Genomic DNA, 17,798 nt, shown 5'->3' on the forward strand with positions numbered 1-17,798 from the left:
CTGCATGAAATGTTTCATCATACAACAATGAGAATTTTACAGGTTAAATACCTAGTACAACACGATAGCCAAAAGTCTAAGAGCAAGGCCAATCTACCATAAAATTAATTATCTCATTAGACTGTAAGAGATTTGCAAATAAAGGCCATGCTATTAGAACACATGCATTTATTTCTAGTTCTGCACCATTTTTCCCTCTAAATAATTATGAAAATAACTAAAAAAAGAAATATTCTGTACACAATTATGAATACTACGAAGATGTATTAGTTCAATCATTTTCACTGATCACATTAATAATCTCCAACAACAAAATCTAGTAAAATTATTAAAATAAAAATTACCAATATTTTCATTGGTTTCTCCATTAATCATTCCATTAAACTCTCTTCTTCCTGGACGAGTCACTCTAAATAGCAATGAGTAAGACTTCACCATATGGCTGTTACTAGGTTCAAATTCATTACTGGAAACTGCAAGGGACGGGAAATTTCCAGGTTTTGTTTGATTGAGGTCAGGATTCAAAGGCACCTGCTTTTTACCTGTAGGAACTTGCCTTATTGGACAACTTACATCCTGCAAAGGCAAAGATTATTATATTTATTTATGCATATGCAATTGTAAGAATTACAATAAAACCTCTAATCACAGCTATAGGAAATATGGTATAGGCCATGATTTCCAAATGCCATGCTAAAATTCTAACCATATGTCTGAAAATTGTGATGAAGCAAAAAGAAAATTTGGATCAACTATCTTTCAAATATTAGCACAATTGAGGATATCCTCAATATAATGAAAATAATGATATAATAGTATATCTAATATTTAGCTGATGGTCATCTGAAAGTTTTAAGTTAGAAATATAGAACTAAAACCATGCTTAAAATATTACAACTCATGTAAATTAATCTTTTCCTCTTAAACATTCTATTTTAACAAAATGACTCATAGGACTGTTAGAAATGAAAAAAGATTAATACAATAACCCCATTATCAACAACACTGAGAAATAGTAAATCCATATATTTAAATATATTGTTTATAAGAAGTAACATTAATCATCTTATGAGTAATATTCTGTAATTCTATAACTAGAGTTATGCTGAAAGAGCAAAGCTGAAAAATTGCAAGATGCAGAAGACCTTTTTAACAAGAAAATATAGTACATTATTTTAGGTAACTTCTTTTTAAAAACAAACAGAATACATGCTATGGTCTTAAAATTCTGCTCTACAAGAATATAAAATGAGAAAAATAAAAGTCTCCTCCATCCCCCAGGTCTTATACTCCAGAGAAGACTAATATTAGCAATTGGTTGTATATATCCTTTGAAGAAAACATTTACGCCTATTATTTTTTTTAACACAAAAAGGACCATACTATAGTTACAGGCACATTTTTTTGCCTAAATAATAATATTATCTTGAATTTTCACAGCACTACTTGTTGTGTATGGGGGTTGGGTGGGAGCGTGGAGTATTACTAACTAACTTTATAGAGTTTTTAATGCTTACACTGCTGTCTCCCATCACCTTGGTCTATTCCATACCAACGCTCTAGCACAGTTTTCACCATATCACCTTACTGTGATTGATTTTGGAAAAGCATGAGCAATCAGAACCTCTATACAGGTCATTCCTTTGGTTTTTTTTTTTTTTTGGTCTCACCACATGGCTTGTGGGATTTTACTTCCCCGACCAGGGATCGAGCCCAGGCCCCCTGCAGTGGGAGCATGAAATCCTAACCACTGGACCGCCAGGGAATTCCCGCCCATTCTTAAAATACCCAAGGACTTAAGGCTACTAAAAGTATATCTGTTGGCTTTGGTGGGTTGCCCAGGAAATTTAACCACCATAATACTTGTTTCCATGGTGAAATGATTTCATCTTATAAATAAAAATTTGAAGCAATATATTTATAAGTTAATGGCTGATAACGCTAGAAACAGAAATTTCTTTGCCTGAGAGTAGTGTTACAAGATAATCCTTTTGGGAAAAACTCTCTCTTAGCCCTTATTTAAAACATTAATGTGTACAAATAGCTAAAACAAATAAGCTAAGAGACTGGAGTGGCAGGAAGCAACTGAATTTACGTCCTAAGATGCTAAAAGATAGCTTCTTCCCTTCACTGTCATACTCCTGTAACAGAAAGTTTTATGCAGATACCTATAGGCAGATTAGAAAAAACATGAAGATATGGGAGGTTGGCAAAAGAGGTTATCAGTTTTACAATTCAGCCATCAACATATTTAAAAGCTTTTAAGGTTTATATGCATAAACAATATATATGCATAAACATATTCAATGAAAAAAATTATTCCGTTTCATCTACCAGTATCATCCTATACATTACCTTTCTTTTTTTGTGGCAGACTTTCACAAGCAGGACTTCCAGGGTAACAGAATTTTGTTCATTTTCTGAATTTTGTGATGGCTTATCTAAATAGAAAATCAATACTTTAAAATCTATTTTACACATGATCTTAGCCAAAAGGCCGAGAAGTGATTAAAATCTATTGTAAAAAAATAGTATTCATTTTCCTAAGAAGTCTGAGAATTTACAAAAAAGACTTCCTATAATGAAGTCTTCTCAGAAGTTTACTCGTTCCTTTTTCCCAAAATCAGTTTCAAATTTGACAAATACAGTTAAGGCTTCTTAGTAGAAAGCACAAATGAAATAGCTCAGGAGAGGTTAACACACAAAATAAACATTAAAATTTTTTTTTCCTTCTTCTAAAATCTATTAGAAACATTATTTAGTTTAAGATACATTTAAATTGAACTGGTTACTATTTTACATATTTCATTTCATTTTGAATGCTCAGATATTTAAACTAAAAGGCTCTTTTTGTTGTTGTTTTGTTCTTTTTGTTTTTGCGGTATGCGGGCCTCTCACTGTTGTGGCCTCTCCTGTTGTGGAACACAGGCTCCGGACGCGCAGGCTCACGAGCCCAGCCGCTCCGCAGCATGTGGGATCTTCCCGGACCGGGGCACGAACCCGTGTCCCCTCCATCGGGAGGCGGACTCTCTACCACTGTGCCACCAGGGAAGCCCACTAAAAGGCTCTTTGATTTGATCAAAACTTATAACCAAAGGGATTTTAAAAAGTTTTCAAAAAATATTAAACATAAAACTTACATGCCTAAATGGGATAGCAAAAATCAAGATATTATTTACTACCTAGGGAAATCTCTTGGTTTATAATGTTTAGGAAATTTAATTTTAAAGTAGTAGTCTATATTCTCTATATCAATGAACTAACAAAGGCTTCTGCAAATTAAGGTTCCAGAATACTTCCCTACAGCTCGTCTTTAATCCCAAAGGCATTAATAGTCCAAAAAACTTAAATATTTAATCATTCATTCATCAAGTTCCTAATATATCGAACTACTATGTACTTCTATATAGTTCTCTATATATTATAGATAAATTCATAAACATATACAGAAATAAAATAATTTTTGTTCTGAGATTTTGGACAATACTTCTACTTGAAAACATTCTTCTTACTCAGGGTGTATACATAAAATACATTTCAATCAGTCTCTTGAAAGTTGCATCCAGAATAAAAATAATTTAATATACCATAAAATAACCAAATATCTAAAATGCAGTAACAAAAATACTCTCTGAACAATACTCACCATGAAAATAGTACCCTAATAATCTTTGTGTATTCATTCTAAGCAGTCTCAAGTAGTAATTGCTAAACAAAAGTCTTCATTTAAAAACAAAAGAAAAAAATAATATTTTAGGGATTGTGATGTTGCTTTTCTATCCTGATTTCTTAAAAATATTATTTCTTAAAAAAAAAACTACAAATATACCTTGAACAGACAAGGGAGGCAATATATCTGCTTCTTTCCAACTTCCACTAATTTCAAAGTTATAATGGGAAATTATTTTCTGGAAATAGAAGTATCAACAGAGTTTACTTTCTCATTTACTTCAGTAATATCAAGAAAACAAAGTTCAAGTGAATTTGTGCAATTTTTGAACTTTTTTGTCATGTAGATGGGAAAAAAGTTTATCGTACCATGTTCCAGTTAATTTCAACTAATTAATTCAAGTAAATTTAATTACTATTAATCAAATAATATTAATTAGTAAATATTATTCGATTAATATCCATAATGATTTCAGTGATGAATAATTTATATGTTTTATAGAAGTCCCTGAGAACAAAGGGCTAACAAACCTATAAAATTCAAATTATAAGCTTCTAAAGTATTAAGAGTTCATGTACTTTTTAAGTATCGCAGAAGACCAAGTATGATGAATGATTAGAAATATGAACTCTACAAGATGATTATAAATGATTTAGGAGGAAAAAAAACATGAAAATGCTACTGAGGTTACTTCTATATAAAAAAATAGACCAGATATAAGGCAAAACTAGAAGTAACGTTACATTAACTGCTAATACAGATATGACCAGACTTCAAATTTCTTACATTAAAAACCTGGTTAGTTATCAAACTGTTCTAATATAACCATTCTGCTTATTATTAAACTTTGTTTCTTACTAAACAATACCAAGGATGACCAACCTGACCTGTTTCTTATAAAGGTTTTATTCCATTACATGATTATTAAAGGATACACACACAAATTTAACATGGACAAGCCTAGAGGCATTTTATCCATTCTGAAACCAACTGAAACTTTACCCAGTACGCTTTCACCTCTTTTAATGAAGTAACATTTAAGACTATATAATTTTCTTTATATAATATCTAACACATTGATATATCCCATTGGTAGCAGTGGTTGTTTCAGTTGTTTTATTATTGTATTAAAAAAATACTCAAGGGCTTCCCTGGTGGCGCAGTGGTTGGGAGTCCGCCTGCCGATGCAGGGGACGCGGGTTTGTGCCCCAGTCTGGGAGGATCCTGCATGCTGCGGAGCGGCTGGGCCCGTGAGCCATGGCTGCTGAGCCTGCGCATCCGGAGCCTGTGCTCCGCAATGGGAGAGGCCACAGCAGGGAGAGGCCCGCGTACCACAAAAAAAACAAACAAACCAACCCTCAAAATGTTTATGCAGAAAAGGGTTCTACTCAGGACACTCTTCACCTATTCCAGGTTCTAAGGCAATTAACTACAATTCTCATCATAAGTCTTTATAATTTAAAGTTCGAAAAATGTTGGAAATAAAAAATCTAAGAAATTTAATTTCATTACAAGTCCTTCCCATTATTTTCTACTTACGGTCTTTGGAAAGATGATGGCTCTGAGTTGGGTAAGATAATGTTACACACCATTTTTTAAACGGCAATACTTAGAGCCCTAAAAGGTACGGTTGAGCGGTAAGAGCTGGAATTTCATCTATTTAGATATGAGCCAGATGAAGCTAACGTTTACCTTCTCAAGAATGATCCCACACAGCACTGATTATTTTAGTAATTAAAAAATCTACTTAAAACTTAAATAGACAGCAAGACAGCAATAAGAAAACCAGGCGATGAACATAACCTTATGTATAAAGTCTACCTACAATTTTTAAAAACTTTTAAGGCAGAGTTTCTTATTTATTTTTATTTAAGTGTGGTTGATTTACAATATTGTGCCAACCTCTGCTGTACAGCAAAGTGACTCAGTTACACACATATATATTGACATTCTTTTTTTTTTTTTCACATTTTTTAAAGCCAGAGTTTCTTAAAACTTGTTCCTCAGACAACGTACCTTTGAATTACCTTGGTGCTTTATTAAAATGCAGACTCCTAAGCTCCACCAAAACCCTGCTAGATCTGAGTCCCTGTAGGGTCCAGGTATACGTATTTCAAACAAACTGTCAAAATGTTTCTACACACACTAAAATTTAAGAACTACTACTTTTAAAGTTTAATGAGTTGCAAGTTACCTCCTCCATATACCACCATTGACCAAATAAAGCAATAATTGAAACTGTTGGAGAAATCCACTAAAGAGAAATTAAATTATCAACATCACCATCTTTTCCATTAAATATCATTTTATGAATTTACACGCAATTTTATTTTTCAGTCACAAAGGTGTTTTGTTGTAAGAATGCCAATATGTTTAAGTACATACCATTTTTGTGGAAGAAACCAGTAAATGTAAGCTGCAGATGAGCTGACAAGCTAAATAGAACAAAAAAATTTTATCACTTTAATATTCTATAATAAAAATAACCTAAACTTTAAAATATAACACTGAAAGCAAAGCTACTTCAGCTAATTTATAAATATTTGGCTGTCTAATTCTTAACTCTGTTCAAGTCCATGACCCCATGCTCTCCCTGTTAAGTATGACATCCAAAACAGTGTGTTTATACACATTAAAAACACACGTACACACACACACAAATAAAAACAAAAACACCAAAGAAGCAAGGCAGAAAAAAACAGACCACCAAATAAGAGGCAAGATAATTTACTGTGCATTAATGTTCTACCTATAAAATGGGGACAGGTTTTCCCTTCCCACCTGTCAAAATGGTAGCTGAATCCAGGCAAAAGTGTTTGAGTATTTTCAAGCTAAGGAATTTCAACCTCCTAACAAATGATGCAGAACCATCACTTCCTACTTCAATTAGGGATGAAATATACAATCACAAATCTGCTATAGATTTGTAATTTACTGTTTCAACTGGTCATTTTCACTTTTAGTTTTAGAAGCAATGAAAAGGAAGCATAAACTATAATGATCCTTTTGTTTTGAAAAATATTTACTACCAATGGAAAAACTATTAATTTGTGCTAGAATAAATAAAAACATCAACAGGCTTTTGTAGTACCTTTAAACTGGAAAAAGAGAAATCTATCTCGTGATCAGGAGCCATTCATAACTTTCCAGAACAGATGTTGGGAAAAGGGAAGCAGTACTGTTACTCAAGAAATTGACTAAAGAATCAAAGTAAATAGCACTAAAAGGGCAATAGGGATCAATAAAGGGTACGTTTTTGTTTTTTTTTAAATGATGGTGACAATCTACGCATTCTTATAATCAGAGGGGAAGAGTTATATAAAGACTTTGAGGCAAGAGAGCGTTAAGGAACAAGTAATGACTGGAAATGAGGACATATTATAAAGAGGCCAGCTTTGTAACTTTGCCCAGGACTCTTCTTCATCTTAGAGAAACAGGAGGTAAGTGAGATATTTCAACAGAAGATGTGAGGATGCCTCTATTTTCTTAGTGAGGTAATCTATGAAAGTGTATGCTAAAAAAACTACAGGGTGGAGGTCCTGAAGGGCATTTCTAAGACAGTACTATACTAAGAAAAGTATGCTAGGATATCAGTAGAGAACAAAATGACTATGGTGGAGTAGAAGTGTAAGGGTCCAAGCAGAGTTAGAAAGCATAAACACAGCAAGGAAAAACTAAGAATAGCAACTATAACTTAAGTATCAAGAAAAATAAAACGGGATACTTGAAAACAGGTAATTCATGTTTATTACTTTCTGACACATATCATATACATTTCAAAAACACAAAGGAAGTGGGGAGTTGACTATAAATGGGGCATGAGAGAATCTGTAGGGTTTATCTTAATTGTAGTGGTTGTTACCTGATTGAATGCATCAGAACTATACACCAAAGAGTGAATTGGAATGCATATAAATTTATACTTCAAAAAAAAAAGCACAGGGCTTCCCTGGTGGCGCAGTGGTTGAGAGTCCGCCTGCCGATGCAGGGGACACGGGTTTGTGCCCCGGTCCGGGAAGATCCCATATGCCGCGGAGCCTGCGCATCCAGAGGCTGTGCTCCGCAATGCGAGAGGCCACAACAGTGAGAGGCCCGCGTACCGCAAAAAAAAAAAAAAAAAAAAAAGTACATTAAGGGGATCAACTGTAAAGGAGCTCAAAGGACTTTTTCAAGGTAATGAAAATGTTCTATATCTTAATTGTGGTTATGCTTGTGCGAATGCATACATTTGTCAAAACTCAAACTATATACTTACGGTGAGTGTATTTTATTGAATGTTAATTATACCCAAAGTTGATTTTTAAAAAGTATATCTACCATCTATGAAATCTACATGCCATTTTACTAAAAGATAATTAGCATTTTCCTATCAAAACTGTTCCATAAATGTAACCTACAATGCAGAATTGGTGAAACTCCAAAACAAAACTGAAAGAAATATTCTACATTTTCCATGTTAGAAGATAATCCATTAGTCACAACCAGTCTATCCTATTCTTAGTTGCTTCAGTTAAACCTACATACTAAGGCCAGGTAAATTTTCTTAAAATGATTTTGAATGAATCATTCCTTTCTACAATTTTCTAATGGGTCCCCAACTGCGAAATCTTTTGTCTAACTGCTGTCTGTAATACGGTTCCCATTCCTTTTTACCTCTACTAAAGCCATATACAGGAAAGTAGAATAGAATGACAAAATCCAAGCTTGAATTCTGGCTCCAGTTATTAGCTGTGACCTGATATCTATAAAATGAGGAGATAACCTCTCTCAAGATTGTGAGGCTTGGATAAAATACTAAACAATCCATCAAAATACCCTCTCCCTTGGGCTGCCCTGGTGGCGCAGTGGTTGAGAGTCCGCCTGCCGAGGCAGGGGACACGGGTTCGTGCCCCGGTCCAGGAGGATCCCACATGCCGCGGAGCGGCTGGGCCCATGAGCCATGGCTGCTTAGCCTGCGCTCCACAACGGGAAAGGCCACAACAGTGAGAGGCCCACGTACCACACACACACACACAAAAACCCTCTCCCTCTTCTACAAAGACCCATCCCCAAACATCCCAGAGCTTAATTTCCTTTACAAACACTTGTATTTACCACTTTTTTGTCACAATTTTTTCACACACATTCTCTTTTGACATATCAGTGTCCTTAGCACCTAGCAGTGTCTTACAGAAAGGCACTCAACAAATGATTTTCAAAAGGATAATGATGTCCTCCCTAGAGTAATAAGATTTTTAAGTTCAGGGATCAGGACCCATTATACTGTAGTACTTATAATATTATTTACATTGTTTTTATAGGGAATGTGATTCTAAGTTCCAGCTGTGAAATGACAGAAATACCTTGCATTGATCTACCCCAGAAGATATTTTAAATTAGTGTTATGCAAAACGTGGTCTGCAAACTGAGGTCATTCGGGAAACTGTTACCATTCCACAACAAGGCAAAAAGTTGAGAATAAGACTTTAACCACTTTCATAAAAATTTAACATTGCCGTAACATCCAAGTATGTGATCAGTGCATTTACAAAAGTATCCATCTACAAAAGACTGGAAATTAAAAACAAACAAAAAGGTCACCAAAGGATGGTCTGAGACACAGTTTTAATTGCTACATTATAAGTTAAATAAGATGGCAAGCACATTCAGCCACCATTATAACGTTTCTTTGAGAAAAGGAATTCCAAATTTCAATTAACCAACTTAAAAAACAAACGGGAATGTGATTTGCTATGCATAATTTCCCCTCCTCCTTCCCTTCCTAAAAGTAAACACTCTTGATATGTACCTAGAATAAAATGTAACAATGAGGCCTAATTGATGGCTGAGTCCAAGGAAAAAGGGCCGTTTTTTTTCCCTTTGATTTACCCTCTTCCCTCATCTTGTGGCTACCTTGTCCACATTTTAACTGGTTAAACTGGATCAGAAGAAGAGAAGAAAGAAACATGGTCAGGCCTATTTAGTTTTAGGCAGCAAAGGATCTAGCTTAGATGATCAGGATAAGATATCAGATAAGGATTTGGTTCATCTTTGTGATGTGTTCCCTATCTGTATCTTAGGAAGCAAGCAATATGGCAATAGGAAACTAGAGGGGGAATGTGAAATTTGGGGATAAGATTCTAAACACAAGTACCTGACAATTCTAAAGAAGTCTGCAGAATAAGGTTAAGTAAATTTAAATTCATAAGGGACTAACATTTTGAGATGAGAGGAAACTCAAATTTTAAGAACAGCCAGATCCCACAGAAGGACCAACATTTTTATGCAGGAAAGAAACCAAGATTAGTGCCTTGAATTTGTACACATTAATCTGATAGTGGCAGGTGTAAGGCTTCATTTCTAGGGTCATGGCGGTATCACCTCAAAATAGCCCAAGTGTGATGATAAGCTATTTGGCATCTACACTATTACATTTCATGCTATGATGTATTATAAAGCTGAGGAATTGGTGACTGCATCAAGCTCATTATTCTGGAATCCAATGTCTCTTTCCAGGTTCAGACCTAAGGATGAGAACACTTTGTAGTGAGAAGATAAAGTTGAATGAGGGCTGGGAGTCCATTACATATAAATGAATCACCTCCCAGAAGTATCGTAGACAGAACATAAAGGGATTATTGTAAAGCCAAAGATTACACAAGAAGGAACATTTAAAAAATCTGTTCCTGTCTGGCCTCATTACATAGTGTATATATGTATACATATACATAATAGATATGAAAACTGTAAACGTTAAGATAACTAGTGTTCTTATTAGTGTACTGCTTCACACTGAAGACTGTACGTATCGAGCTGTTTCTAAAAGACGTTTATTTTCTTTAAGAGTGAAAAAAACAGCCACTGCATTCAGTAAAAAAGAAAGTCAATAGAGATATGATTGTTTTGGGGAAAGAAAATGTGTTCTTAAATACTTAGATTTTAAGAATCCTATGCGTTCAGTGGTGAATGATAAGGCATCTTCAGGAGTAGGTATGTACAAAGAAATCTATGGCCCAGATTCTGAAAAACGAACAAAACTTAAGTTTGAAAAGATGCTGATTTGAAAACAAAACTTACAATCAAGATGGAACTGTTAAAAAAAAAAAAAAAGAGAAAGGGGAGGGAGGAAGACATCAGGTCTTATTATGGTGGAAAAGACAATCAACTTACGAAGCAGCTTGAAGTTTTAAAAATGCAGCTAAATCTACAAAAGAGGTGGCTAGGGAAACACCATTAATGCAATATATCTATTTAAAATAATTTATGGCTTTCTTAGGATAAAGACCAACATCCTTAAATAGCCTACGAGGCTCTGCATTATCTGGTCATGGCCATCTGCTCTAGCCTCATCAAATGTCACTCTCCCTACTCTGTCTAGTCAGCGACTCTGGCCTCAAATGAGGTTATGTATAATATTCCCTTTATCGAGAATCACCTATTTGCTCACCCTCTATCCCCATTTTACTCCTATATTCATGTTTCAAATTTAAGCTCATTTCTTCAGGGAAGCCCTCACTGAACATCACTATTCCCAAATCCAACTCTCAAACAAGAGCTGATTCTCCTGCTGCTTTATACACCCATAGTTTCCCTATGTGTACTTTTCTTTCCCAGCACTTATTTTATAATTATATTTATTATACAATTATGTCTTTTTCTCCTAAATGCCGTTAAGTTCCACACAGGCAAGGTCTTCATCTGTTTTGCTCATCATTATATCCCCTAGGACTTAGTATAGTGTCTGGGACATGGTACACTAAGGAAATGGGAATCCCAGAAAAAAATCCCAGACTTTGTTACAGTACAAAAAGATGATAAAAGGAAGATTACTAATTCAAAAGTTTAGGTTGTAATAACAACAACAAAAAGTGATGAAAGGTACTTTACCTTATCAACCTACTAAAAACATAGGTTTGAAAATATATCTAGTAGATGTTCTAGTTCAGTTACCTTTGGAGGGGATTTCTCCAGCTACTAACAGTGGACCAGGAACAGAAAATGATTAAGTGGAAATGCTTCTAATTTGACCACAGGAAATACTTTTGGAAGCAATTCCAATTTGGGAATCTTTTCATGATACCTTTCAGTCAGTGGAGATGCACTTAGAAGAGATATGACTAGAGAATTCCAAAATTGGTAGGATAAATAGCCCAAGAGACCCCCTGGGATCCTGCTAGAACAGAGAACTACAGAAAGATCAGAGATTTAAACCAATAAACCATGATGCTTGGTCAAAACTCCAAATAAATTCAAAACCCACAATATATTGGCATGCCAGAAACAAGAGATGGAGAAGATAGAATATAAGGCATTATATCAGAAATTCTAAAAAGAAAATAAAGATATTTAAAATATACATAACCACACCAAAAGAGCAAGGAGAGATTAGGAAAAACCTGGAGACTAGAGGTCTGGTCACTAGACTATGTGAAAAACCTGGTCAAATAGTGTGAACACTATGAATTTCTAAAATTTGCTAATTGCTGTGGAGTTTTCAGAAGCCACTGTTCAAGAAAAGAAACAATCTTCATAGTTGGTGGGTGTTATGGTTGAGTTTTAAGGTTACAAATCCAATTCTGGTCTACTGTCACAAATGGATACCTTAAAGAAGTGAAAACCATGAAATGTCCCATGTTTCTTTTTTCTATCAGCTCCTTCCCCTAATAAATTTCTACCATTATCTGCGACAAGTAAGACAAATATAGATCTAGAGTTTAAAACACAAAAAAGATCCTGGGACACCAACTTTATTTTGCACAGACAATGCCAGGAATTTGGTTTTGTTTATAAGTCACTACAACTGCCATAAACAGGTCAGGCATTTGACTGTTCTAAGCTTTGGGCTGTAGTACTACAGAAATTTGGGGTATCTTGATATTCTCCTGGAACTTTGAGAATGAAATACATTGGGTTTGAGAGTGGAGACATTAAAACTGTGGAAGTACTAAAAGAACATGAGTTCCAGTGGAAGATATCCAGATAGTAGCTACTGAACAGACCCAGGATCCAATTAAACTGAACAAGATCTCTATGTTTGAGATGGTAAAGAATAAAAATATAGATGGAAATACCTTTTTGTATATGATTAAAAATTTTAATGTCTACTAATTAACGACATGGAACAACAAAGGTTTATTTTGTTCTCTCAGAGAATTTGCCCATAGATTTTACGTGTGAAGTTTTAAAATGCTGGCATTATATACTGGTGTCTAGAGAACTTCTTACAATCCTATGTGGTAAGTTTAGTAGACCTACTGGTCTACTAAACCAATTATGCCTAATCTGAGATGAGAAATACACTGAAGAAATTTAATAATATAGGGCCTTGGGGGTAAACTTAAAATGAAGCAATTTCTCAATTAACTTTAGTGACTCAGGGAGCAACAATGAGACATTCATAAAGATGGGGGCCGGAGGGGGTGGTTGAAGCACCTAGTACAGTATCTCAGTACCTCCTGGGCCTAAAGTGCCTCACTGGGTATTAAATAAGCATGGTCAGCTCCAACAGAGTTACGTCTGTTTCAAAAAAAAAAAAAAGATCTTGGGCGCTGAAATGACCAACTCACTGGTCCCAGCTAGATCCTAAAGAATGAAAAAGTTGTTTTTCAAAATTACAAGCAGGAATTCTATGCAACCCTCTGATGTTTCTGTGAGTTGGTTAACAATACCCCTGTTATAGTACTGGCCTAGCTATTGAACCCATTGGGTCAAAAGAAATATAATTATTGGGTGAGTGACTATTCAGAGAGAACTGACCAGTATAATCTATCTTCCTCACAACACATACTATAAAGGAAGTTCTGTAATATTTATCAAAGCCAGTGTCACAATGAGATAGTAGTAAGGTTTAGCAGTGATGAAGGTGGAACCCTGATGGGGAAGATGAAGAAAAGGGTCAAGTTTTCTTCTTCTTGGTTCATTCTTCCTTCTCACATGAGCCCTGAAAGACCTGGAGGGCAAACTATTAAGGTGTTTAGGAGAAAAGAAGTGAGGATGTCAGGTCAGGCTCTGACTACAGCTTTATACTTTAAGTTAAAAAGGCCCTGAGGATCCCAAAAGCTCTGTCCAGGGTAGGTGAACAGCCAACGATCTGGAATAGAAATTCAAGCAAAGAATAGAGAGGGCATGCGCTGGGAGTATTCTCAGTCTTTATAAACCTGTATTGTAAGGTATTCCTTGGGCAATAATAGATTAGGTAAAGATTTGGGAATGGACTATCAAAGTTTATTTACAAATCAAGATTGCCTAGATATGGAAATATAAATTACACTTCAGTTCTACAAGACTGCAAATACTGATATAAAAATTTTTAAATGCAATAAAAAAATTCCAGTAACAAAATAACCTAATTGAAAAGGCGAACTTAAAATAAAAGCAATTGAAAAATGATATACTAGTCACAAAAATGAGAAAGTATAAATGAAGCATCATTAAGTCAGTGTACATCCTATCTAAATTGGTAAGATATGATTTAAAACTTCAAGAGAAAAAGAAAAATCCATGTGGCAATTTTCCCAATTCCATTTTTTTAATCTAGTATTTTTAGTTCTACATTCTTCGTAAAAGTAGTCAATGAATAAACAAACACCACCCAAGTCCCTGTTTCTCTTTAGAATAATATTCAACTTTCTTTAGTTTACATATGAAAGAATAAGTAGAAGCATACTGTCGAGGATTGGAAGCATACTGTGTAGCCTAGGCAGATATTAGACTAGTCAGAACATTTGGGGATTAGTTCTGGGTAACACATGTGAAAACAGACAATAAGATTCCATCCAAAGGGCCAGGTTTCTGAAACTATCATGTGATAAACATATTTCAAATATAAACTAAAGTTAAGAATATTTTGCCTGAAAGATGTAAATAAGAGCAAGGACAAGATGGGAAAAAAAAAGAGAGAGCCTCTCTCAGAATTGTAGATGATTACTTAAAAGAGATGTGATGTTGTGAAGCACCTGGCACAGCACCTAGCGTATACATTGAGTATTCCATAAAAAAATGAGTCTCCATCATTCTTTAGATGAGGTAGTAGGATTAATACTAACTACAGAAGTTACAGAAACTTTGATTCAGAATGCAAGAAATTGGTAGTATAGAAAAACAATAATGAACAGAACTGCCTTAGAAAACAGTGAGTTCCCAGCATTAGAGAGATTCAAGATGAAGCTTAAGAACTGATTCTCTGCCAGGGATGCTACAGAAGAAGTAATCCCTGATTTGTGTATGAGTTTGGACCAACTGACATCTAAGGTTCATTCTAACTCCTTACAATATTGAGGTGATCACTAGGAAAATGATCACTGTACTTTTTCCTCTTTCCTCAAGTATGTCACTTAATGTAAACTTATAGGTTATCTTACCTATGAGATTCTTGCTCTCCTTTCATTTTCTCTACTTTTGATAACATATCATCAACTTTAAATGTTTTCCTGGAAGAAACAGATAAACAAAATAATCACTTCTCAACTGGGAAAAACAAACAGATTATACTTTATTGTCACTATAATAGGCAAGTTGGAGATCTGATTTTATTTATAATAAGATAAATTATGGGATGGTTAGCCGTAACAATGAATACTATCGAGACAGTGTATGTTGTAATACAGCAAACAAGCCTTCAAGTCCCATCTCAAATGCTAACTTTTCCACGAAACCTTTTGTAATTATTCCCAAACCAGAGTGGTTTTTCCCTACCTATGGCACTTGGTTTACATTTATTTTGACATTTAGTCTCCTAAATGTGAAACTTGCATAAATATTTCATTTCTACTAGATTATTAGCTCCTGAAGGGCAGAGATTTGTTTTCTTCAAGGAAAGCCACATAGTGCTTGGCATATTGCCTTATACTTGGTAGGTGTTCAAGCATTTGTTGGACTGAGCCAAACAAATGCAAATTATGTATATTTTGAAACACTCATATTTCCATTAAGTAACCTGACAAATATGGATATTCCATAAAACAAATATGAAGTTAGTAAAACACACTCGAAGATTAGCAGCAATGGCTAAAGTATGTCATTTTAAAGAGATGGTTGTCACCATCACGAAAAAAATTTGAAGTTTAAAGGACATACCCATCAAATCATAACAAAATTATCAGCTTTTAACTTAACAACTTTAAGAGAAAAAAGTAATTTCCAATAAAATAGAAGCTTATATTAAGAATAACCACACACCCAGCAAGCAATTTAAGAATGAATGGATTCTAAAACAAGCCTCATCTTAGTTCTTAAGGTGCTCTACTATATACATTTTCTAGAAGCTGAAAGACTAGACCCATATATGTTAACTGGAAACAAATATTTCTATTTATATTCATATATTTTCTTCAAATTTAGAACTTGGAAAGATTCATGTATTCTTGTAAAATTTGAATTCAGATATTAGAAATTACTAATATGCTCATTCCTCAAAAACAGCTATTGTACTCAACTACTATAATAAAAATTATCAGTAGAGAAATGTTAATGTAAATATATTGTAGTAAAACACTGATAGGAAGAGCAGAATTGATACGATATATATTTCAGGTGAATAAATAGCCTCCATTAACAAAAGATCTTTTTGTATAAAAAAGCTTCTCTCTTTACCTTTAGAGTTACTGAAAACCTCAATATCAAAGTCTCACCCAATAAAGCATAGTAAGGAGTTCTTTATGAAGGATGGCAGGCAATACATTTTCAATCTCCATAGATAAGAGAGAAGAAAGAAGAAAAATGTAGGATTCTTTTAGGCTAGTTACAAAGAACTTTTCAGTATAAATACTGAAATGTACTACTGAGGAGGGTTGTAAAGTTACTGAAAACTTTTTAGAATAATATGTTTATCTTTGTGTAACGATTAAGAAGAAACCCTGTCTGTAGGAAGAAAAGTTAAGACTGTAGGTCACAAGGTTCACCTCTTCCAACTTTATGGAGTTGTACATAGGAAAACTGAATGTTAACAACCATTTGAATAGATCATCCAGGTAACCCAGCATTCTTTAGGAAAAACAAACTGTATAGGCAACTACATAAAAGCAGCCCCACCTCCCAACACCAAGTATTTGTTTCTTTAGAAAGGTACTGCTACTGTAGCTCAGATTTAACAAGGGAAATAGTTATCAAAAGGTCATCATAAAGGAGAATATTCTTAAAATTCAAGAAATTTTTTGGGGAGGATTCAGAAACAGCTTACATAAAACCTACTAAAATGGATTCAATAAAAGATGCTGCTGTCCTCACCAGTATTTCCACTGTGCCAGTGTAGTGTCAGCCTACAGAATGTGAATACCTCTATGAAGTGCAACTAAAGTAAAAGGCAAGTTTAACAAATATATCAGATTTAATGTTACACCTCCTTATACAACTTCAAAAGGAGTGGTAAGTGTACTCCAACAATGAATATTATGTTATTGTGTAACAGTACAAAAGGAGTTCCAAAAACATTCTGAGCAAAGGTATTGTACTAAAAGCAATTCTGTAAAAGCAGTTCCAAAAACATTTGGAACAAAGACTACTATCACTGGGCTGAATTCATCACCTTCCAAATTCACCAAGTACTTTGAAAAGGACAGCGCTCATTTGAAGATATTAAGTTGTAGCATAATTTGTTAAAAATCAGTCTTATTGTCTTATATACGCCAGGCATACAACAAAAGAATTAAGTGATTCCTAACGCATTTTTACACGGAAGTAAACTAAATGGAATGTATATGTTTCTTGGCTGGCAAACTGCTTCAAAACTGTCCCAAAGGACAATTTTTTACCTAAGGGGTACTAAATTAAGAAAGTTCATTTCTACTGCCATGCTTTTAAAATTGTCTCCACTCATTAGCAGACGACAGAAATGTATCCCACAATGAGGCAGTCAAATAGTCTAATAAACAAATATGATGTATATTTTTTAATCCACTTACGGATTAAACTCAAATTTATTCTGAAAACACTTTATCACTTTAAAATTAAAATCGGGGGCTTCCCTGGTGGCGCAGTGGTTGAGTCCGCCTGCCAATGCAGGGGACACAGGTTCGTGCCCCAGTCTGGGAAGATCCCACATGCCGCAGAGCAGCTGGGGCAGTGAGCCATGGCCGCTGAGCCTGCACGTCCGGAGCCTGTGCTCCGCGACGGGAGAGCCACAACAGTGAGAGGTCCGCATACCGCAAAAAAA

The 17,798-nt window shown here is 34.7% G+C and overlaps 1 protein-coding gene across 2 annotated transcripts in view; it reads right to left on the minus strand.

The window, feature by feature from the left end:
- The window catches only part of SUZ12 (SUZ12 polycomb repressive complex 2 subunit), a 40,704-nt gene that overhangs the window by 16,607 nt on the left and 6,299 nt on the right, over nucleotides 1–17,798 (minus strand). Inside the window, exons 4-7 of one of the 2 annotated variants that reach the window (XM_024736830.1) lie at nucleotides 15,010–15,078; nucleotides 6,056–6,105; nucleotides 2,356–2,441; nucleotides 345–576 (exon numbers count right to left, since the gene is read on the minus strand). In XM_024736830.1, coding sequence (XP_024592598.1) covers nucleotides 345–576; nucleotides 2,356–2,441; nucleotides 6,056–6,105; nucleotides 15,010–15,078 — 437 coding nt within the window. The remainder of the gene's footprint in view (nucleotides 1–344; nucleotides 577–2,355; nucleotides 2,442–6,055; nucleotides 6,106–15,009; nucleotides 15,079–17,798) is intronic. The other variant, XM_024736840.1, reaches the window with a different exon arrangement.

Source organism: Neophocaena asiaeorientalis, unplaced genomic scaffold (assembly GCF_003031525.2).
Source record: "Neophocaena asiaeorientalis asiaeorientalis breed wild unplaced genomic scaffold, Neophocaena_asiaeorientalis_V1.1 scaffold129, whole genome shotgun sequence".
Taxonomy (NCBI): domain Eukaryota; kingdom Metazoa; phylum Chordata; class Mammalia; order Artiodactyla; family Phocoenidae; genus Neophocaena; species Neophocaena asiaeorientalis.